A 23,991-nucleotide genomic window follows, 5' to 3' on the forward strand; every position below is an offset into this window, starting at 1 on the left:
TTACCTATAAGCATTCTGTCTTACAATTATTTTTTAGAGCTAAAATTATACTAAAGTGATGTTTTGAGAAATAAAATAATATCTCGCAAATATTCTAGTAAATCATCTATATGGGATAAGAAGTCGCGCCACTTTGATACAAATACAAAGTACAAACTTTGTAAAGTAAACTAAGTTATAATTTCAACATCTTTTAGAAAATTGCAATCAAATAGAAAATTTCTATTCGATTTAATATTTAGTATATATATTAAAAATGTCTTGAAGTGTTTCAAATTTTAGAAGAGTTGATAATAAAATTTTTAGTATACTAAATCCCCATTTATAGATAAGAACGTTTTGAGAGGATTTTACCAACAAACAAAAAAATACAGAAATCAGTATAGTTGTATAAAATTTAAAGAAAACTTGCCGATTCCCACTTTCTTTTGTCACACGAAGGCGAAGTGGAAATACCGTTTTACAAAAATTTCCATACTACCAGAAAAACGTGTTGGAAATATTGCCTTCGCTTCCAAAAAGAAAAAGGACCCATAAATCTGCATAAACCAAGGTGGACTGAGACGTTGGCCTGAAACCGGCGCGGCTGCCCTCCACGTGGTTTTACAAGTTGTGCAATTGGCCCAAAGAAGACATTCACGTGAATAGCACGAGGGCGCTTGAACGCATGCGTCTTGCAACTCCAGCTAAGAAAATATCAAATTGAAATCCGTCAGGAGAGTTGTGTCTTTAGATTCGATCAGTTTGACGGGGTCTCACTGAAGTTGACGAGGCTCCAATGCCTCATCACTTCAATCGACAATAATTTTAAATAATTTTTTTTTCAATAATTAACAGTTCTTGTTTTTAAGTTTTTAATAACTAAGTGCGGCTGTTACTCTAATTGTTAAATGTCCATATTTTATAATAAAAAAAATAGTTTTGCGGTGTAAGAAAAACCGGTGCAAATTTTACTCTGCTTTTTGCAATTAATTTTGACAAAAGTACAAAAAAGCAACTATAATACTTACTTGTAATTAGAACAGGAAGTATTTAAGACAAGAATACTAGAGGCTTGCTTCGGCATTTAACGGCAAAAAAAGTAAGTAAATCCATTTTAAAAGGAATATAATGTCGCCTTCGTGCATGGTTGCAAACCGGTTTAACCTCCTCTTCAATAAAATAGATTTCTGAAGCGTCTGCAAAAATGTTCCATTTCTTCATTTTTCGACACGAATCTGAAAAAGAATTTTATTTTAATAAAGTGTAATTTCCAGGGGAGAATTTTTGCAAAATTTACATTTTTTACAACAATATTGTCAATCGCTTATGTGCCATTTTTGATTACGTGAATTGAAATAAGAGAAATTGTAGAAAGTTGGTTTTTATCCTCCAGACATCGTAATTTATAATTAGAAATTTCAAACTTACGAAAAAAAAATTTATCTAATTGATCGAAAAGTTACGGATTTTTTTTTCAAATTCTGGTTACATCCGAAAAAATAAATAAACGTGAAAAATTTAACAGACGTTACACTGATAATTAGACAAATAGTATACATTGAATTAGTCAATACTGATAACAAAAAAAGTCAAATTTGATAAGAAACGAAATAATAACGAGAAAATAACAAAATAGAAAAATTAAAAATACAAAAAAGTAAAAACAATAAAAAAAATACAAATCCAAAACAATAAAAATACTAAGCAATACAAAAAATGTGGAACAAAAATAAAAAATAAAAATAAAAATACGAAACAAAAGTTAAAATAAAAATACAAAAGAATAAAAGTAGAAAAGTAGGAAAAATAAAAATATGAGAGAACAAAACTACAAAAGAATAAAATTTACAAAAAAGATAAAATTAAAAATTAACTCCCGATGACAAAAGACTATAATTTCCAATTTCTACTGTTTTTTCGTCTCTTTCTCAATGTTTATTTATGTTTATATTAAGAATACATTGACCCGTTTAAATTCTGTAATCAATTAGAATGTGTATCACGATTATATAATTAGTTCGAATTTTTTTTTCAAAGTATGTAATTTATTTCTACACTTTTTTTATGTCTGGGGCATTTCCATATACTTTTTTTTCATTATCTCAAGTTTCATTAAGTATAGCGAGTGAACGATATCAAAAACTCGAAGACGGATATAATATTAATTTCCAGATAATAAAGCATCATGGAAAAAAGTGTAGAAATTATTATTTTTCTGAAACAATATAATATAGTCTCAGGGTGGCCGCAAGATTGACTTTATCAATTTCCCTGACATTTTACTGACATAACAACGAATTTCCCTGACAAAAATTTTTTTGTTTAGAGCAAAAAATGTATTGCATGACCGTCTTAATTTCTTTAATTGCCCTGACAAAAAAATTTTTCCTGACATTTCCCTGACTTTACTGACAAAATATTTTTTTCCCTGACATTTCCCTGACTTTACTGACATGTGGCCACCCTGAGTATTGAAAAAGTTATAAAATTAAAAAAAATATAATTTTTTTATTAGAAAATGTAATTTATTGTAAATAATTTTTTACGAAATAAAAATAAAAATATCAGTAAAATACTTTTCATAATACACACAGGATTATCTCCTTTTCATGTTTAAAAATTAAAATATTCTCGCACAGAAATATTTGAAAATTGCTTCTATAGAATTTAAAATCCTCAGGATAGTTTGGAGCTCCTTTAGTTGCACTGAATATTTTTGAAAGAATCGTGAGATATTCTATTTTTAGACTACGTGCTCTTTATCAGAGATAATCTTCCCTATAAATAACATTAAGGTACACAATTTTACTGTTATTTCCTCTTTTCCGAAAATATTTACAGTTTATTATAATTTATCACCAAAAATTAGTTGATTGTCAAAAAAGTATTTTTAGTTAATTTAATTCAAACAAACTCGTTCTAATTGAAATTATTTAAATTTAATTAAATCAATTTTTTCTTATTTCTAATTTTATTTAAATTATTAACTTATTTTAATTTTACTCATCTCATTAATTTATAAAAATAATTAGTGACATATGCAAATTTAATTTTAAATAGCTACATTTCGGAAAATTTAATTATTAACTAATTAAATTTTTTTAAAATAATTTTAATTTTTATATTATATTTCTGTATAGTTATTTTAAAATAGACAATAATAAATAAATACAATATTGAATAATTATTCAATAGATAAATAAAAAATAAAAAATGTGATTCAATTGCAAAAATTTTATCTCCATATCTGCTCTCTGAGAATTTTTCTATTAATTTGACACGTGAATATTTTTCGAATCGTTTGCAATATTATTGTTTATTATACAATAATTTTAATCTCGATAAATTATTACATTTTCAATTTTGGAAAACAGATTTATTGATTTTTATGCAAATTAGGAGAAATTTATTAGCATTTGGTAATTGGTCACTCTCTAAATTTAAATTAAAGAAACATTTCACTAAGAATAATTTGGAAAATAAAATTTAATAATCAACCAAAAACAAATTTATTATTTGGCTAATTTGAAAAATAATCAATTTCAAAATAAAATTTTATTTAAAAAAAGATAATTATCCTAATTGTTAAAAGTAAATAAATTAAACAGAAATAGTAATTATAATTAAATTAATTAAATAGTAATATTAATTAAAAGTAAATTAATTAAATAGCAATAGTAGTTAAAATTATATTAATTTAATGGTAATATTATTTAAAATTAAATTAATTAAATAGTAATATTAATTAAATAGCAATAGTAGTTTAAATTAAATTAATTTAATGGTAATATTAACTAAATTTTAATTAATTAAGTAGCAAAATTAATTAAAATTGAATTAATTACATAGTAATTGAATAATTAATTTAATTAATTAATTAATTTAATTAATTAATTAATTAAATTAATTGAATTAATTAATTAGAAAAATGAATTAATTAAATAGTATAGCAATAAAAATAAAATTAATAAATAATAAACAATCAGTATGCAAAGGTTAATTATCATAATTTTCCATTTCGCTTCCTCATAGAGCAAGTATTTTTTTTTATTACCATTACACCATTAAAGGAAATTTAAACCACAAGACTATAATGAAAACACGGGGACATATTAAATACAATTAATTATAGAAAACAGCTTAGGAATTAAGAAGTGGAATTATATGCCAAGGATAAATATAAATAATATATAGTTTGATACAAATATATATATATATATATATATATATATATATATATATATATATATATATATATATATTGATTGCCTAATAGTTAAAATAAGATGAGAAATATTTGATAAAAACACGTGCAGATTCTTGCATATTCTTAATGATATATAGAAAAAAATTGGAGCAAAGACGCCACGTTGATGCCTTTCTCCTTCTATGTTAATTTTAGCTCGCACAGAGAAAAGACACTCAAAATATGTGTGGGCTTACTAGTCTAATTTCATTTAAAACCATTTCGTCGATTGAAAATCTACGAGACTAGTTAAATTTAAATGGCATGAGAATGAAACACAAATCTCTCGCTAAGTAGATAAAAACAACAATAAATTCTCGCGCGTTTGTCATGTTATTTTTAGCGCTCAACAATGCAGAAAAAAAGGCAATAATAAATACTTGAATTCTTTTTATAGAAGGTTAAAAAACTCTTACCTCTTTTTAATATAGAATACTAATCTTCAATTAAATTTTAATTAATTAATATTACAATTATTATGGAAAATTTTAACTGATTATTTAATTAATTAATTGCGCGATAAAAACACGTGTTATCTCTATTAGGACTCAATTGAAGGTTATGTTTGATTTGATTTCATAATCGAATTAATCGAATTATTATCGATGTTGAAAAACCACCTGATTGGTCAATTTGAAAATTTGACATTTTTCCGAAAAAGCACATTTCTAATTTAAATTACAGAAAACTGTTTTGATTTATAAAAGAATATTCTTTTGAAAGTGAAATTGCCACATGTGATAAATTAATTTTTCTTTTTATTTACTGTTTATTTTTTATATTTTTTACACACTTAGGGGAAATTGCAAAAAAAATGTAATTAACCAATCAGATGCTGCAAACAATCAATATGATAATCGATATACAGTTCGTAAACAAAACAACATAACCTGTAATTCTTTTTCGTTTGAGTTATTTATTTTCGTTTTTCTGTGATCTGATAAAAAACGTAAAAAACTAATAAATCTGACAGAAATAATTAAAAATATTGTCTTTAATGGATTCAGAAAGAAATTATACACAATGTTCTTGTTCCGAGGAGAAATTGTCAGAGAGAAAGAAAGAGAGGAATTTTCCTCAAATAATTTGTAAGATTATTGATGAATTTAATTATGAAGATTGATTGTGCGAATATTAATTATGAAGCTGATTAATTTTGGTAAGATTAAATTACTGTGTCAAATTAATAAAATTATTATTATTTCTTATAATTTTAATTATTATCGAAAAATGTTGACTATGTTTTGTTTTTGTTTTTGTTTTTTTTTTGATAAAGTAATAATAATGAAAAGTAAAAAAAAATCATTTGTAGATTATTGTAATTTGCAACATGTGACTCTAGCGGAAGTGTTGGAGTTATTAGCCTGATATCATTTTCACATTGATGAAAGACTAATAAGTTGAAGCTTTAATGTCAGTTGTGTTATAAAGGGAAACATTAGTTGATAGCTACTTGTATTCTTTTTTTTTATTTTTCATACATTTCGCTGCGATGTCGTTTATTAATATCCGTTATAATTAACATTCATTCGATATCTATATAAATAATAATACTATTCTATAATTGCCTTGAAAATAATATCTGTTATAAAATGCGAGTAAAAATTAAACTAAAATAAATGTTTCTTTTTTTCATGCACGTTTAAATGACATATATGCAGGTAATACTCAATTTTCTCGTTTCAAATGATGGATACACACCTTGTAAAAAGAAACAAAAAAAAGAGGAAAATAATTTATGATTTGCTGTCTATCAACTTTTACTGCCTCGTCGCCATTGAATTGTGCGGTACAATATGTCTTGTTTGCAAAATAAAAAAATTGTGACAGGAAGACGATTAGCATTTGTAACCAAAGATTTTCTTTACATTTTTTAAATTACCATCTTGACAGTTACTGTATATCACTTGTTGTGCCGGTCAGTGAATTATGCTCATTGTCAAAAATTTAAAATGACAATAATTCTCTATAGGAAATGGTACATTTAGTGCTTTTAATTATCAGTGGACTTTTTAATGAATATTTCAGAGGAATCTAGTAAAGCGTTCATAGAAACAACTTCAATTATTTTCAATACAATTATTAACAAATTCGATTGTATTCAATAAATTAAAGAAATTTTTCAAAAGAACTCAATTATTTTCTAAAAATTTTAATAAAATTCAAGAATTGAAAGAGGATTATTGTAAAAACTTGAAAGAAATTTTTCATATAAAATTCAATTACTTTGAAAACTTTTAATTAAAATTATTAAAGAAACTCCATTATTTTGAAAAAACTCAAAGAAATTCTTCAAAAGAATTTAATTAAGATTATGAAAAATTTTAATAAAATTCTTGACAAATTCACTTATTTTCATAAATAATAAAATTCTTCGAAGAAATTCAATTATTATCAAATTTTTTGATAAAATTCTTTGCAAGAATTCAATGATTTGCAAATTTTTTATAAATTTTTTCGCAATAATTCAATTAATTTCATAAATAATATAAAATTTTTACAGGAGATTCAATTATTTTCGTAAATAATAAAATTCTTTTTATGAATTCAATTATTTTCAAAAATAATAAAATTATCGCTGGAATTTAATTATTTGCAAACACAATTTTTATAAAAAATTTTTACAAAAAAATCAATTGTTTAAAATGATTTTTATAAAATTCTTCGCTAGAATTCAATTATTTAAAAAAAATTAATAAAAAGTTCATCGTAAGAATACAATTATTTTTGAAAATTTTAATAAAATTCGTTGCAAAGATTCAATTATTTTTTCAAATTTTTATAAAATTCTCGACAAAAATTTCAATTATTTTCAAAAATTTTCAAAAATTCAATGATTTTCAGTATATCTACTATTTTAATAAAATTTTCCAAAAAAATTCCATTATTTAAAAAAATATTAATAAATTTCTTCGTAAGAATTCAATTATTTTTGAAAATTTTAATAAAATTCGTTGCAAGAATTGAATTATTTTACAAAATTTTTATAAAATTCTTCGAATCAATTTAATTATTTCTCAAAATTTTGATAAAATTCTCGGCAAAAAATTCAATTATTTTCAAAAATTGTCCTCAATTCAATGATTTTCAATATCTACTATTTTTAATAAAATTTCCCAAAGAATTCAATTATTTAAAAAAAATTTTATTAAAATTCTGCACAAACATTTAATTATATTCATAAAATAATTAAAATTTTACAAGGAATTCAATTATTTACAAATTTTTATAAATTTCTTCCCAATAATATCATTATTTTCATAAATAATAAAACTCATCACAGAATTTCGATTATTTAAAATAATTCAATCTCGAAATATGTAGGTATAATTATTCTTAAAAAATTTATTCCATTTTGTCAAAAGAATGGAGTTATTTACAAATTTATTGATAAAATTCTTTATGAGAATTCAATTTAATGAAACATTCAATTATTCAATAAGTTATTAATTTTTGTATTTAAAGAATTGAATTCTAGTTGAATTTTCTAATAAAAATTGATTAAAAAATGAATTTCAGTTAAAATTTTAGATAATAATTGAATATTAAAAGTATTATAGCATGAATTTTTAGAAATAATTGAATTCTGAAATGGTTTCAAATTAAAATTTTAATTAACAATTCTGTGAAATTAATATTTTTCAAAAGGTTTAATTGAATTTTTTTATGTTATTATTTTCTAATATATATTTAATTGAAGAATTTTCGGATAATTGAAATTTCGTAAAATTGAATTGTAAACAAATGGATTTGAAAATTGTCAAAGAACTTTTTCAAAAATTATTAAAAATAATTCTTTAAAGGAGAATTTTAGTTAAAAATTCTAGAAAATAATAATTGAATTGAAATCTTCAAAAATAATTTTGAAGAAGTTGCAATAACAAAATTCTTATATAATATGAAATAATGATTTTATCAATTTGTCATCTTTAATTAATAAAAAAACATGAAGAAAGCGATTACTCCGAGTCGAAGACTTGGAGTGATCGATATCTTCATGTTTTATAGTTATGAAAAATTTAATGTTTTATTTCTTTTTTCCTAATTTGTATTCTTTTTTGTAATTTATATATTTTATTTTAAAAATATAATTGTAATTTAGATTTTTTTTTGTAATTTTTATTCTTTTTTGTAATTTTTATCTTATTTTCAAAATATTATTATCAGGGAAATTTTGACTGACAGTAAAATCTGTATACAAAAAGGAAGTAGAATTAGAAGTGATTTTGTAAAATGATTGAATAATTTACATTTGATATGTTAAATTAACGACTATTAGAGAATTTGAAGAATTGTAAACATCTATTATAGGAGAAAAAAAATAAATTCTTACTTGTATAGATAATTATATGAAGGAAGAAAATTTATCACTTACATTAAAATAATAACCGCATTGGATTGACTCCAATAGTTTAAAAGTTATTTAAGATTTTCGACCCATAATTGCTAAAGACCCCTCTTTTACCACTTTGCTCTCTAAATTTAGAATGAGGACGTTGAAAATAATTTATTGACGCGCATTTTATTATCAAGGTGTCCTTCCTTTTATTTCTCAATATATCCAACTATTTCTTCTATTGTCTATTGTTTACTGATTACAAAAAGAAATATATTTCGTGAATTTTTCGAATAAATTTTGTCTCATTGGACATTTTCAATTTTTATTTTCCTACTTTTTTCTATTTGATTTTTTTTTCTTTGCGTATATTTTCCCGTTTCGTATTTTTTCGGTTCGTCTTTTTTTTCGCGAATTTTTTTTCTTCGCGTATTTTTTCTATTTGTATTTTTTCTCGTTTTGTACTTTTTTCGGTTTCGTATTTTTTTCTTCGCGTATTTTTTCTCGTTTCGTATTTTTTTCCATCTATATTTTTTTCGTTTCTTATTTTTTTACTCGTATTTTTTTTCGTTTCGTATTTTTTCTATATTTTTTTCTTTTCGTACTTTTTTCTTCGCTGTGTATTATTTATTTGAATAAATACTCAAAATTGAAAGTTACTTCTTTGAATAGATACTGAAAATTGAAAAATTAAGTTAAAAAAAATTGTTGAAAGTATTTTATTTTAATGAAATGAATTTTTGTGAATTTCAGATCTAAATGTGCTCCGTAGCAACGATGCCAACGGAGCTGATTTTGGGACATAGTCCCCCTGTATACAGTCCACTGTTATACAGTTCCCTGATGGTTACGACGTCTAACAGATCCGTCCCACCTCGAATACGTCCATGTCTTTCTGTGGGATCACTCAACTTGGACGGTTTATTAAAAAACACCGACGATGTTATTAATAAACGAAAAAAGCGAGTGGTGTTTGCCGACGATCGCGGACGGCCTCTCACTGAGGTAATAACAATTTTTTTTCACACGAATTATTATTATTATTATTATTCAATCAAAATTATTTTCTATAATTTCTATTTTTTTTTTGCTATTTTTCAGGTAAATTTAAGTCAAATAAATTTTTAAAAAAATAAATCAAATAACTCAAATAAATAAAATTAAATAAATAGTTCTAAAAATATACACAAAAAAACGATAAGAATAATAAATGAATAAATAAAACAAATAATTAAATTAGAAAATAATAAGACTATGAGAGATGTAAAGCGAAATTTGCAGCACCAGAAAATAAAAATTCTATTCCATTCTCTAAAATATTCTATTATAATTCAAAAACGCAAAATAAGTTTAAAACTTAAAATGAAAATAATTAAACGAATTAGAAAATATTCAAATAGTTACACAGTCGACCATATAATCAAAACAATCAAATTTCGAAATGAAATTTCTTTCTCGTTATTAATTTATTAATTCATTGAATCGCAGATGTTTATCGTTTTGTAATTTCTTTCTTTAAATAATCTCTCTCCCTTCTCAAAAAAAAAAACTTTCCACTATATTGAGTGACACTCGACACAGATTTATTATTAAATCAATATATAAAAAAAAAGTAAAAGTGCATTTTTCGAAAATAAGGATTAAATATTTACTTAAAATACCAAAAAAGAAAAGAAATTTATTTTTGGGATTTAAGCTCTCCTCTCTCTCTCTCTCTCTCTCTCTCGGACAGTATAAGGTCGTTGAACATATAAATCTGAGCTTGATGAAATTAATATTCAGTCAGTCTGTGGGGATATTAGATTTGAATAAATTTAAATAAATTTGAATATTAAGAAAGTATTTCTTTTCTAATATCTTAAGCAAGAGAAGGTCAATTTAATGTTACTTGCGAGATAACACTCGAGATTTCGCACTTTTTTTTCTCTTTTAGCATTTGTGACCTTCGTTACTTCGAGAAAAAAAATTTTTTACATTCTCATTTTTTTCGGGAGTTTTCCCTTTTGACTTATTGCGAAAAAAAAAATCGAACGTACGCAAATTGGTTTAAAAATATTTACATTTCTAGTACGATAAGTTTTTTTTATCTAAGTGTTATTATTTTTTAATTGCTTCTATAATATTAGTAATAATAATATTAACAATTTGTATTTGAATTTTATTTATTATTTACTAATTAATAGGGTTAATTTTGTTAAATTAATTAAAAATGCTAAAAACTAAAATATATTAAAATTACTATTTTGAATTCAAATTAGAATTGAGAACTTTCAAATTGGAATTTATTAATTGTAATAATCAATTATAATAATTGTAATTAATTATATTCTGTGTTTTAAAGGGGAAATCAAAATAATTGTAGATAATTTTATGAATTTACCTTTTTTCATTTGGTTTTTGGCTTGGCACTTGGCATTTTCACACAGTGTAGTATGAAGTATTAAATATTAAGTTTCTAATACGAAATCTCGATTATAACTGAGCTCCGAACTACAATCAAAACACTGCGAAGCTCATTAATACATAATAAAAGAAAAATAGTACTATTATAGGATTAAAAAGTAAACACTTTGACAATCGAAATTCAATGAATTAATAATTAATTAGTGGAAATAGAATTTAGTCATTATTTTCATTTCTAAACTTTCTTGTGTTATTAATAATACAAAAATATCAATGATTTCAAATAAAATCATTCAATTATAATTGATTTCTATAAAATGTGTATAATAAATAATATCAGAAAAATGGAAAATGTAAATTAAAGGAAAATAAAAAGGAAATAATTACTAAAAAATAAAAAAGTAGAAAAAATAAATAAAATTAAAAAAAAATTAAACCGAATAAAAAACCGAAAATAATAATAAAAATAATAAAAAAATAAAAATAAAATAGAATAGAATAGAAAATAATAGAAATAGAATTAATAAAATCAAAATACCAAAAATTATTAAACTAAATAAAAAATAATACAAATTTGGAAGCAAATAAAATAAAATAAAATAATAAAAATTCATCATCAAATAAAAATAAAGAAACCAAAAAAAATTTGAAATAAAAGAAAAAAAATAATAAAATAGAATCGAAATAGAATAAATAAAAAAAGAATAAATAGAAGATAATAAAAATAGAATTGAATCAAAACTCTAAATAAAATAATAAAAATTCGGAAGTAAATAAAAAGCTAATAAATAAAGGAAACCAAACAAAATACCGAAAATAATTTAGTAAAAATAAAAGAAAAATAATAATAAAATAAAAAGCAGAAAATAACAGAAATAAAATTAATTAAATTAATAAACAAAATAAAATAATAAAAATAATAAAATAAAATTTTTAAAAAAATAATACAGAGCTCGGATCGTCTTTAAGACTCAAAAAAGTCACATTTCTCGACAACACATACTTTAATTTCGAAACAATCCAAAATACAATTTTAATAAAATTCTTTGCAAAATTTTAATTATTTTTAACATTTTTTTAAAAATTCTCTTTAAAATGTCAATTATTTTTATAAATAAATAAAATTCTTCTCGGAAATTCAATTATTGAAAAAAATGTTAATTAAATTCTTATCAAAATTGAAATTATCTTTATAAATAATGAAATTTTTTCGCAGAAATTCAATTATTTTCAAAAATTTTTTTTTAATTTTTCGTCAAAATTTTAATTATCTTCATAAATAATAAATTTCATCCTGGAAATTTAATTATTTTCAAAATTTCTTATAAAATTTTCTGCAAAATTCAATTATCTTCAAAAGTAATAAAATTCTTCGCAGAAATTCAATTATGTATTTTCAAAACATTTTTTTAAATTCTCGTCAAAATTTCAATTATTTTTATAAATATCAAAATTCTTCTGCAAAATTTAGTTACTTTTAAAAATTTTTTTTAAAAATCTGTTCAAAATTTCAATTATCTTTATAAATAATAAAATTCTTTTCTGAAATTCAGTTATTTGCTAAAATTTTAATAAAATTGTACGCAAACATTTAATTATTTTTATATAAATAATGAAAATTTCACAGGAATTCAATTAATAACTAATTTTTTATACATTTCTTCGCAATAATTAAATTATTTTCATAAAAAATAGTTAAAAAATTTTCCTATGGAAAAATAATTATAATTAAATATTTAATTAAAAAAGTAGTTATTGATGTTTTCGAAAAATTTGAAAGAAATTTGTAAATAAATGTAACAGAACATTTTTTTTTTATCTAAAATTTTTTCCTTTATTTTCTAAAAATGTTAAAAGTTTCAATTTCATTCTCAATTAAAATTTCTAATTGACAAATAGACTTTAAAAACATTTTTTTTCATTTATTTTTAAAAAACTTTAAATTTTATTAAAGCAATTGTAATTAAGAGATAGAAATGATGCAAATTATTTCCTTATAAAAATTGAGAATTTCCTAGAAAAATATTAAGAAGAAACGGGAATATGTTATGTTTTTTCCCCCAAAGAGAAGAATGATTTTGTGAATAATATTGTTTACAAAAAAAGATTTTTACTATTTAAAATTTAAGTCGAAAAGTAATTGAAAAATGTGGAAAAAAGTCGATTAGTCGCATTTTTTTTTATAAAAAAGTCGAAAAAAGTCACATTTCTTTAGAAAAGTCGAAAAAAGTCGAAAAAGTCACTCAGTCCGAGCTCTGATATTAGAAAAAGATTAATAGAATAGAATAAAAATTGAATAAAAAATTAAAATTACAATAAGTAGAAATAAATAAACAGAAAATAATAGAAATAAAATAAATTAAATAAAATAACAAAAATTGAAAATCAAAATACTAATTTTTAAAAATTTGAATTTTCAGGTACGAGTTATGAAGGAACCAAGTAACGTACCACCCCTTTGGACAAATACATTTGTCGAGAAAGTCCTTCAATGTAAATTGCAATTCAGCAAAAAAGTATTGTCAACGAATGATCAATATCCATGGGAATTGTGTTTTTCACAACCGGCAAGCGATTATTTAATGTATCGAAGGAAATTGGATCAAGATGCAGTCAGTCTTGAGAATGTAATTATCCGTGAGGCTGATCAGTGTCTCATGGGCACAGTGAAGGTCAAAAATCTCTCGTACGACAAGGAAGTGGTCATCAGAGTCAGTACCGATTCATGGACCACTCACGAAGACGTTCAATGCAATTACGTTGATCAGCCAGCACATCAGCAAATGTTAACCAATCTCTACGACACCTTTCGCTTCAGTCTGACCTTACCTGCCAAATCAAATGTCATTGAATTTTGTGTTCGCTATCGCGCAAATGGCTCTGAATTTTGGGACAATAATGCCACCAAAAATTACATTGTCAAGAAAAAACAGGTTTGTACATCTCTTTTTCTAAATTTAGAAATTCTTTTTTCACTCACGCAATAATCCAAAGACAAATTTTTAATATTTTTAATACTAATTCCAAAACTAAACTTTTTTTTCAAACAGTAAAGTCGTATTTCTTGAGAAAAAAAGAATCAATACAAATATTGGTTCCTTTTTATTTCTTTAGAGAAAATATATCAGAATTATGTCGTATCATGATAAAAGGTTAAAAGGTTTCAAAACTTTTACTCAGTATTTTATTTTTAATTTCATCGTGACAGAAAGTTGTAATCTTAATTTAAACGCACTAATCGGAATGAAGTGTAAAACAAAACCCAATTAATCTGGAAATATTTTACGTTCCAAAAAAGAAGATGTTAATTCTTTGTCTTTGAGAAAACTATTTTCATTAAAATCGAAACATATTGAACTATAATCGTCCAGTTTATTATACAGATAAGAATGAATGTGAAAATGAAAAAAAAAAGAATTTTCAATTACGACAATTATTCAGATATAATTGCATATTGATAAGAAATTAAATTGGCGCCACAAAATGATTAGAATGTTTTATTATATTTTTCTAGATTATTTAATTTACATATATACATCTTTTCCAATTGATAAGAAAATTCATTTCATGTTTATATTAACTATTACATGAATAATAATTGTCACTTTAAATAAATATTATATTTTTGCATCAATATATATGTGAATGAGAGAAAGTCGCGAATGAGAATCGTGACTGAAAAAAAAATTATTAATAATTCATAGAAGAGTTTAAAATAGCTTTTTTCAGAATAACGGGGAATTTATAATTTGCATATGTATATTTTTGTGCAAATATAAAACTATATTCTTTTTCTTATTTTTATTTTACGGAAAGAAAAATAAACATTAAAATTGCAAAGGTCAGTGTAAGACCTTTGCATTTTAATTCTCAAATGTTATAGTTTCAAATATGCAAAAGAATATGTCATAACTGATTACAAAATATGAAAAATAAAAATGTAAATAATTATTTCTCGTTACATAATTTAGGTATTTTTTTTTAAATTATTGAAACAAATTTCTTTTCTTCTCTTATTTTACTTGTAGTTTTTATACATTAATTGCTGAATAATTAATAATAAATATGAAGATTAATTTAATAATAAATTAATTCTACGCAAGATTTAAATTATTATTAATAATAATAAAATTCTTCTCAGGAATTTAATTATTTTCAATGCAATTTTAATAAAATTTCTCGAAAGAATTATCAATTATTTCTAAGAATACTAAAATTTTTCTCAGGAAATCAATTATTTTCAATTCAATTTTAATTGGATTCTTCGAAAGAATTGAACTATTTTTAAAGACTTGCACAAAATTCTGAGCAGAAATTCATTTATTTTCTTAAATAATAAAATTCTTCACAGGAATTCAATTATTTTCAATGTAATTTTAATAAAATTTTTCGAAAGAATTCACTTATTTCTAAGAATAATAAAATTCTTCTCAGGAATTTTAATTCAATTTTAATTGAATTCCTCGAAAGAATTTAACTTTTTTCAAAGACTTGCACAAAATTCTTAGCAGAAATTAAATTATTTTCATAAATAATAAAATTCTTCGCAGGAATTCAATTATTTTCAATGTAATTTTATTAAAATTTCTTGATGGAATTCAATTATTTTTAAAAATTTTAATAAAATTCTTCACAAAAATTCCATTATTTTTATAAATAATAAAATTCATCAGCGGAATTCAATTATTTTCAATTCAATTTCAATAAATTTTTAAAAAAAAATTAATTATTATTAAAAATGTTACTTAAGAAAATTCTTTCAGACAATTCGCAATTATTTTCAAAAATTCAATTATTTTTATAAATAATAAATTTCTTTTCATGAATTCAATTAGTTTCAAAAATCGTAATAAAATTCTGGGAAGAATTTAATTATTTCCAAAAAATTTTAATAAAATTTCTCGAAAGAATTTAAATTTTCTTTGAAAAAATTCAATTATGTTCAAAAATTTTAATCAAATTTTCAATTATGTACAATTTATAACAAACACGATTATTTGAAAAACTTAAAAATAATTCTTCGTAAAATGCAATTACTTTTGGAATTTTCAAAGAAAATTATTAAGAAACTATATTATTTTTAAAAAATTCAAAGATATTCTTTAAAATAATTCAATTATTTTCAGGAATAATACAATTCATTGGAAAAAAACCAATTAGTTTCAATCAAATTTTATAATAAAATTTCTGGATGCAATTTAATTATTTTGAATAAAATTTTAACAAAATTCCTCGAAAGAATTTAAATTTTCTTAGAAAAAATTCAATTTATTTAAATTTAATTCAATTTATTTAAAAAACTATATTATTCTCAAAAAATTGAAAGAATTTTTTTTAAATAATTCAATTATTTTCAAATTGAAAAAAATAAATTGAATTCAAAATAATTCAATTAATTTCGAATACCGGAATTTATTCGTTATTAAATTTATTATTCTACTTAAGTAAAATATTTAATAGGTAAACAACATTTTTTTGAATCAATTAAAAACTGTTATACAAAGATTTTTATCCGGGATTACAGATTAAGTCAAGGCTAAAATGGCCTTAAAAGTATTTTACATGAGAGAGCACAAGGGACAGGGATTACAGAAGAAAACAGAAAAATCAGTTCCACCAATTTATCCAAAAGTGATTATTAATTTTTGCCTCCAATCAATTTTACATATTTTATCATTACATAAATTACACTCTCAAAAAAACTGCTTTCTCATTAAAAAAAAGAAAAACAAATTTATCTTCTCAAGAACGACATTTTTTTTAAATATATTTTCTCCATTTTTTTTTCAAATTCAAATTCATATGGGCTAAAGCAAAATGATAATTTAATAATTTTCATAATTCAATGGTTTAATATAGAAAGATTATTAATCATAATAATATTAATAAATGGTATTCATTTATTATTATAAAATATTAATTTATTATTTTTATTCAGCATTAAATAAATATAATAAATTTAACAAATTTATATTTCATTATTTAGGGAAAATAATAAAAAATTATTGTTTTGTTCAAAGGATCAACAAAAAACTGACGTTTCGGTAGAAGTTGAATTAATAATTTTTTATTTTCTCTAAATTATTACTACGATCAAAGAAATCACTTATGGATTTTTTCCACTAATTTCTATTTTATTATTATTGATGGTATTAATAAAAACTTTCATCTTTTTGTAATAAATTAGCATTTTCGTCAATTATTATAATTAGTCAATTAAAGCAATATGGTCTGAAATTATTTTTTATCACATGGTAAAAAATTAACAGTCCTCTCATTAATAATAAATTATAATAATAATAAAAATAACGGATTTTTCACAACCAATAACAAAAATTCGAATGTATCACTATGGGTAATCGGGATAGAATAAAATTTTCTTTTCAAAATTTTAATTAATTTTACTTCCTTTAATTTTTCAGGTTGTGCTACAAAATCGTGATGAATTGAATAAAAGCGATGAAACGCTGATGAAGGCAATACACAATCATACAAATGTGATCGAGGATGCATTGAGGGTGAATATTCCCACGTGGAGTGAATTTGCATCGTGGCAACATCTCTCAAATGATGCACCATATTGGTGACATTATTTTCCAATAATTAAAAAGTGCACACTATTATTCAAGATCTTTGACGTTTATCTACCATCAGCGTGCAATTTTTTTTTTTTTTAATTTGGAGATTGAAAATCAACTACAATGCCGAAATTCTAATTTACGACCATAAAGAAAAAAGACTCAAGAAAATAGGATTCGATTCAAGAAAATAGAAACAAACGAAAATATATACAAACTGAGAGAAATTTGGAAATTTTTTTATATAAACGGAAATTTCGATTTTCCAATTTGAATAAAAAAGAAATTTGAATACCTGTGATAGGGAAAAATGATGTAGATCGGCAATTAAGGAAATAAACGGGGAAGAGATGAAATTCTTTATGATACGAATGAGGAGAAAATTCTTGAGAAAGTATCAGAAGGAGTTCTATTGGATTAATGTGATACTTCGAAAATTGAGACTTCCAATAAATTTTGTGAGTATTTGAAATTTATTTTTAAATCATACTATATTTGTACAAGAGAAATTTTATGATCCTGAAGGTCTCTACGTTCAAATGAAGGAAAATTATTTGTTTTTTTTCAAATTAAATTTGTATTGACAAATTTTGAGTCATTATCAACAAAATTAATTATATGACTTGATAAATGTTAAATTTTAGTTTTTAATTTTACAATTAATTATTGCAATCGGTAATTTATGAAAATTATTATTAACTATTATTAATTATTATCATTGACTATAATTTTTTGATCACCAAATTTTTAGTTTCTTTTGGAAAAAAAATTTGTGTATAATTAATTAACAAATTCTCTTTTTTAATCACAATTTTTAACGAAATTATAATTTCTTTTTTCAGAAATTAATGAAAAAAATTTCCATAATTTCTATTTCAGAATTAAAATTTTTATACCAAAATTTGTTTTTCTCTCTTTTTTGAAAAAGAAGAAAATAGAAATAAATTTGGACCATTTATTTAAAATCACGATTTTTTAACAAATCTTCCAGTTTTTTAATAATAAATAAAAAAAATTGAATAATTTCTATTTTTCGCTACGATTTTTTAGTAGAATCTCGATATTTTTTAGAAATAAAGAGAAAATTTTTTTTGTATAAATTAAATCACAATTTTTAATTAAAAATAAAATAGAAGTTTCAAAAGATTTTTAAAAAAAATGAAGGAAGAAAATTTTCATAATTTTGATTTGTCAAACATTTGATTATAAATAATTTTCAGTTTCTTTTAGAAAAAAATTTGTGTAGTTTCTGTTTTTTAATCACAATATTTAACGAAATTTTAATTTTTTTTTTAGGAATTAATGAAAAAAAATTCCAGAATTTCTATTTGATAATTTCTTTCTCTTTTTTCGAAAAAGAGGGAAAAATAAATAAATTTGTTTCTTCATCACAATTTTTAAACAAGACTTCAATATTTTTAGTCGTAAATAGAAAATATTTGCAAATTATCATTTTTTATCACTATTTTTTTTAGCAAAATCGCAAGTACATTTTTTTAAAAAGAGTTAAAAAATTTGTGTTATTTCTATTTTTTAATTGAAAATAAAGTTATGAATTTTAAGTTTTATAACTAATGGTAAAAAATTCTCATAATTTTGATTTGTCAATCATATATTCTTTGGTTACAAAATTTTCATTATTTTTTCCCTTAATTTCTATTTCCATTTTGATGATTTAAAAATTCAACAAACTTTTTTCTTAATTTTTAAAAAATGCAAATTTCTTTACTTTTCTTTAAAAAAATATAATCTTGAAATAATGTAAAAATAATATTTGACAAATAAAGATTATGCAAATTTTTTCATATTTTTTTATAAAAAAAAAGTTTTGTTAAAAAAGTTTGTCTCGTAAATGAAAATTTTTAAGTATATTATTAAAAAAAAGGAACAACAAAATTTGCATAATTTCTTGTTTTTTAATAACAATTTTTAAGAAAATTCTGATTTTTTTGAAATAGATAAACAAAATTTGTCTTTATTTTTTTTCAATTTAATAACGAAAATGAATGAGAAAAAATAGTATTATAGTTATACTGCTAGTATTTTTAGTAAAAAATGTTTCGTTTATTTGAACGTTAAAAATTTGTGGATCATATAAAATTTAGAGAATATTTTACTTTCCAGTAGTTAGAGAAGAATTTATAAAACCGAAAAAAATTGAAATTTTTTTTTCTTTATTCACAAAGTTTTTCTAAGGATATCAAATTGAGACAAAAAACGAATTAAAAGTGTTCCTTAGAAAAACTATTTACAAACTTTATATTTTCTTTTTTTTAATTTCTATCTAATAATTAAATTTTCTTCAAAAATGCAAATATTGAAATATTAGATTTTTTTCCAGAAAAATAAGAAATTTAAAGTAGTTTTTCATCTTCAATTGATAAATTGCAGAACAATTAAAAAAAAAAATTCGAAATTCTTTTCCTCAAACTTTTTAATTTGTTTTTTTTTCTAATTTCTCTATCTAATAATTAACTTATTTTGTTAAAAATGCAAGTGTATATGGAAGAGTTCAGTTTTTTTCCTATGTCAATCAATTGACACTTGTTTTGAATTATTTGTCAATATATTCTTATCAAGAAATTGATTTCTTTTTATTCTCATCGACTAATTCTCTCACGAGAATGCTCATTGATTATCTTCCGCATTAATCATCTATATAAATGCGTATAAACGACCTTCCTTGAAACAAATAATCGAATTTTATAATTATTTATTTACAGTTTGGAGAACTGAAACTAAAAGTGATCGCATTCAATCCAATAGTGAAAATTTCTTCCCAATGGATCATCATCATTTTTTTTACTAGATTTAAAATCGTTATTCGTAAAAATATATTACAAATTTTAAAATGAATTTTTTCAGTTTGAAAACTTTTTTGAATGTTAAATTTTAATAAATTTTATCACTGTTAAAAAATGAAAGTGCCTTTAAAAGAAAAATGAACAAATGAATGTTCTTTTGATTCAATAGTAAAAAAATGTGAAAAGTTTATAAAGGAAAAAAAATCTCCAAGTATGTGAAAGATGTGAGAAAAGACAAATTATTTGAGTGTATGCGTGAGAAAGATAGACGAAATTGTAAGACTGGTGAATTTGTGTACATATTTTTTATAAAAATATAGTTGTCAGGGAGGGAAGGTGAATTCAGAGCGGAACTTCTGGTAACACTTTAACAACAGAGTTTTAAGACTGATAATTTAATTATTTTAATTATTTCATTTTCTGAAATCTCGCCATAAAAGAAATGATGCTCGTCAAAGAATATTATTATTATTATTATTATTATTATTATTATTATTATTATTATTATTATTATTATTATTATTATTATTATTATATCACTTTTAAAATATTTATTAATTTTTTTTGGGGAGAAAAAGTACCTGCGTTTTCTTCTTCCTTCCTTTTTTCTCTACTACTGTTAAAATTTATAGTTAAGAAAGAAAAATGTTTTATAATCAACGAACTATCATATCTCCATTATTTTACTATTTTATTGTAAATATTTTCTTTTATAGATATAGTTCAATTTCTATTGTACATAATTATTATTAAACACTCGGTATTTTTAGAGACTTTTAGAAGAATATTATTTTTAAGAATTTGTGTATATTTTCACTTATTGAGTTCTATAATGAACTTGTTCTGAAGAAAATATCTGATAATTGTAAATTATTTCTATGAAAAAATTTATGCACGTATACAATTTACTATTAGTTATAAGTTTTATATTGTACAAAGTTTTTGCGAATGTGCTCGTTAAATAGATGTTATTATTTTAAATATTGTAATACTTTTAATAAAATGGGACAATGAGGCAGATTTTACAAATCTGCTTTAAAATCTTAATGTTAAATTTCTGGTTTTTTATTTGGAATCTATAATTTAATATAGAATTATATATTTTTCTTCATTTCTCTTCGTTTTTATTTTCCTATTTTTTATTATTTTTAATTTCAGTTGATTTCGATTATTGAAAATTACTTTATATTCATACTCTTAATAATATTATTAAGATTTATTAAAAAACTTAACTTTATAAATTAATTAAAAGAAAACTATTTTTTAATTCTTCAAATTTTCGTTATATTAAATTATTTCGATTATTTTCAATTTTAATCGAAATAGAATTAAAATGAATAAATATTTTCAAAATTATTTGTAAATAGAACATACCTTTTAAACATTTTCACGGTCAAATGATATTTTCGACGTAATTGAGATAAGAACTAATTCTTGTATAAACAGCTGGGGAATTTTTGAAGGCACGGAATTTTTCAAAACTCGTAATTCCATCGGTGATTGGACTTTTAGGATTCTGCTAACGACCAGAACCATCATCCTAGAATTATAAAAAAAATAATATTTACAGAATTTTTTGTTTATTTATATAGAAAATTTTAATCAAATTTGTTCGCAAGAATTCAATTATATTTTAATAAATAATAAAATTTGCTCGCAAGAATTTAATTATTAACAATGCAATTAAAAAATTCAAAACAAATGCTTCGTAAAATTCAATTACCTTCGAAATTTTTAATTAAAATTATTAAAAAACTAAATTAGTTTCAAAAAATTCAAAGATATTCTTTAGAATAATTCAATTATTTTCAAGAATAATAAAATTCTTCGTAGGTATTTAATTACAATGAATAATATTTCAATAAAATTTCTAATTCCCAGTCATTTTTCCGAAAATTGTAGGAAAAATTCAATTATTTTCAAAAAATTTTAATAACATTTTTTCGCAAGAATTCAATTTCTCTCAGAAATAACAAAATTATTCTGAAGAATTCAATTATTTGTACGAATAGTAAATTTTTAAAATTATTTATTAAAATTCTTCGAAACAATTCAATTATTTTTATAAATTGAAAAATCCTTCTCAAGAATTAAATTATTTTTATAAATAATAGAATTTTGGGAAGAAATCAATTTTTCGAAAAAATTTTAATCACGTTTAATAATAAAATTTTTACTTATACATAATTATTAATAGACACAATTGTTTTAAGAAGCAGAAAAAAATTCTAATTCAAATATTTTTGATATTTTCATTTTAAATTATTATAAAAACTACATTAATTTAAAAAAATTTAAAGATATCCTTAAAACGAATTTAATCAACGAAATTGAAATTTTCTACATATTAATAATTTTAATAAAATTTAATAGTAAAATTATTAATTACAATTATTAATAATATCGATTTTACATTCAAGAACTTAAAGAAATTTTTTGAAACAATTCAATTATTGTCAACACCTTTAATAATTATTTTTAAAAATTGTAATAAAATTCTGAGAAGAATTTAATTATTTTCTAAAAATTTTAATAAAATTTTGTAAACAAATGTTTAATTTCAATTATTAACAAAAACGATTATTTTAAAAACTTGAAAGAAATTCTTCAAAAAATTCTATTACTTTCAAAATCTTCTATATCTTCAATTAAAATTATTAAAGAAACTCCATTATTTAAAAGAATTCAAAGATTTAGGATTTTCAAAAGTTTTAATAAAATTCTGCGAAGGAATTAAATTATTTTCAAAATTTTTGATAAAATTTATTGCAAGAATTCAATGATTTTCAATACATTAATGTTAAAATTGAAAACATTTAAAAAGAAAAATTATTAAATAAATTAGGAACAAAAAAGCAAACCACAACAATATGTGTAAATTTATAAAAATAATTTGTACAATTTTGGTTTGTAAATTACTAGACAAAATTCAGTAATGTTTAATTAATTGTAATTCAATAGTAAATTTGAGAAAAAAAATCATAAATTCTGTATAACGAAAGTGAACAAAATTCAACAATTAAAAAAAAAATAAATAAAATAATAAATATATTGTAAAAAATATATTATACTTTTTCAAGTAGTATAATATTTTTTTTCTCATTTTTTTCTGAGTTTACCGTATGTGGTTTTGCCAAAGCCAGTGGCAATTGTGAATTTTCCAGGGGGTACCGGTTCTATTCCCAAGGAAGCAGGTCCATAACGTCCCCCTTCAAGTCCAAAGGTTTATCAAGTTTCAGTAATGCAATATCATCGTATCACGCCGTGGCAGTTTATAATTAGGATGTTTTATTTTAATCACATATCTCTCTTGCATCTCACTTTCTGGATTTTTTTAAATATTTGTCGCAACGCCAATTAATATCCTTCAAGCTGGACCTTTTCATTTTCTACAAAAATAATCAAATATTTATTACAAAATTCTAAAATACTAACTAAATACTTAATACTTAATACTTATACTTAAATAAATTCTTACTATACTAAAATATAATATAAATATTTATTTAAATTTACTAAAAACTACTATAATGTTCAACTATAAAAATTAAAATTAAAAACTATAAATATAATTTTTATTTATAAACTTATTTCAAATTATTCACTATAAAAACATTGAAGTTCACAACTATAATCAATGTT

The 23,991-nt window shown here is 21.6% G+C and overlaps 1 protein-coding gene across 4 annotated transcripts; it reads left to right on the forward strand.

Annotated features, from left to right (window-relative positions):
* Nucleotides 1–942: 942 nt before the first annotated feature.
* On the forward strand, nucleotides 943–21,403 carry LOC122502881 (protein phosphatase 1 regulatory subunit 3C). Of its 4 annotated transcripts, none has more exons than XM_043613203.1 (5): nucleotides 943–1,085; nucleotides 9,318–9,569; nucleotides 13,388–13,900; nucleotides 17,390–18,003; nucleotides 20,269–21,403. In XM_043613203.1, exons 2-4 carry the CDS (start codon nucleotides 9,324–9,326, stop codon nucleotides 17,552–17,554), a joined length of 924 nt encoding a protein of 307 aa, XP_043469138.1. In that variant the 5' UTR covers nucleotides 943–1,085; nucleotides 9,318–9,323; the 3' UTR covers nucleotides 17,555–18,003; nucleotides 20,269–21,403. The 4 variants fall into 4 exon arrangements, with proteins under 4 accessions (XP_043469138.1, XP_043469137.1, XP_043469140.1 ...); XM_043613202.1 differs by having other exon boundaries at nucleotides 943–1,081; XM_043613205.1 differs by lacking the exon at nucleotides 20,269–21,403 and adding an exon at nucleotides 16,492–16,598 and having other exon boundaries at nucleotides 943–1,081; nucleotides 17,390–17,528.
* Nucleotides 21,404–23,991: the final 2,588 nt, after the last annotated feature.

The sequence above is a fragment of the Leptopilina heterotoma genome, unplaced genomic scaffold (genome assembly GCF_015476425.1).
Source record: "Leptopilina heterotoma isolate Lh14 unplaced genomic scaffold, ASM1547642v1 Lhet_24, whole genome shotgun sequence".
Taxonomy (NCBI): Eukaryota; Metazoa; Arthropoda; class Insecta; order Hymenoptera; family Figitidae; genus Leptopilina; species Leptopilina heterotoma.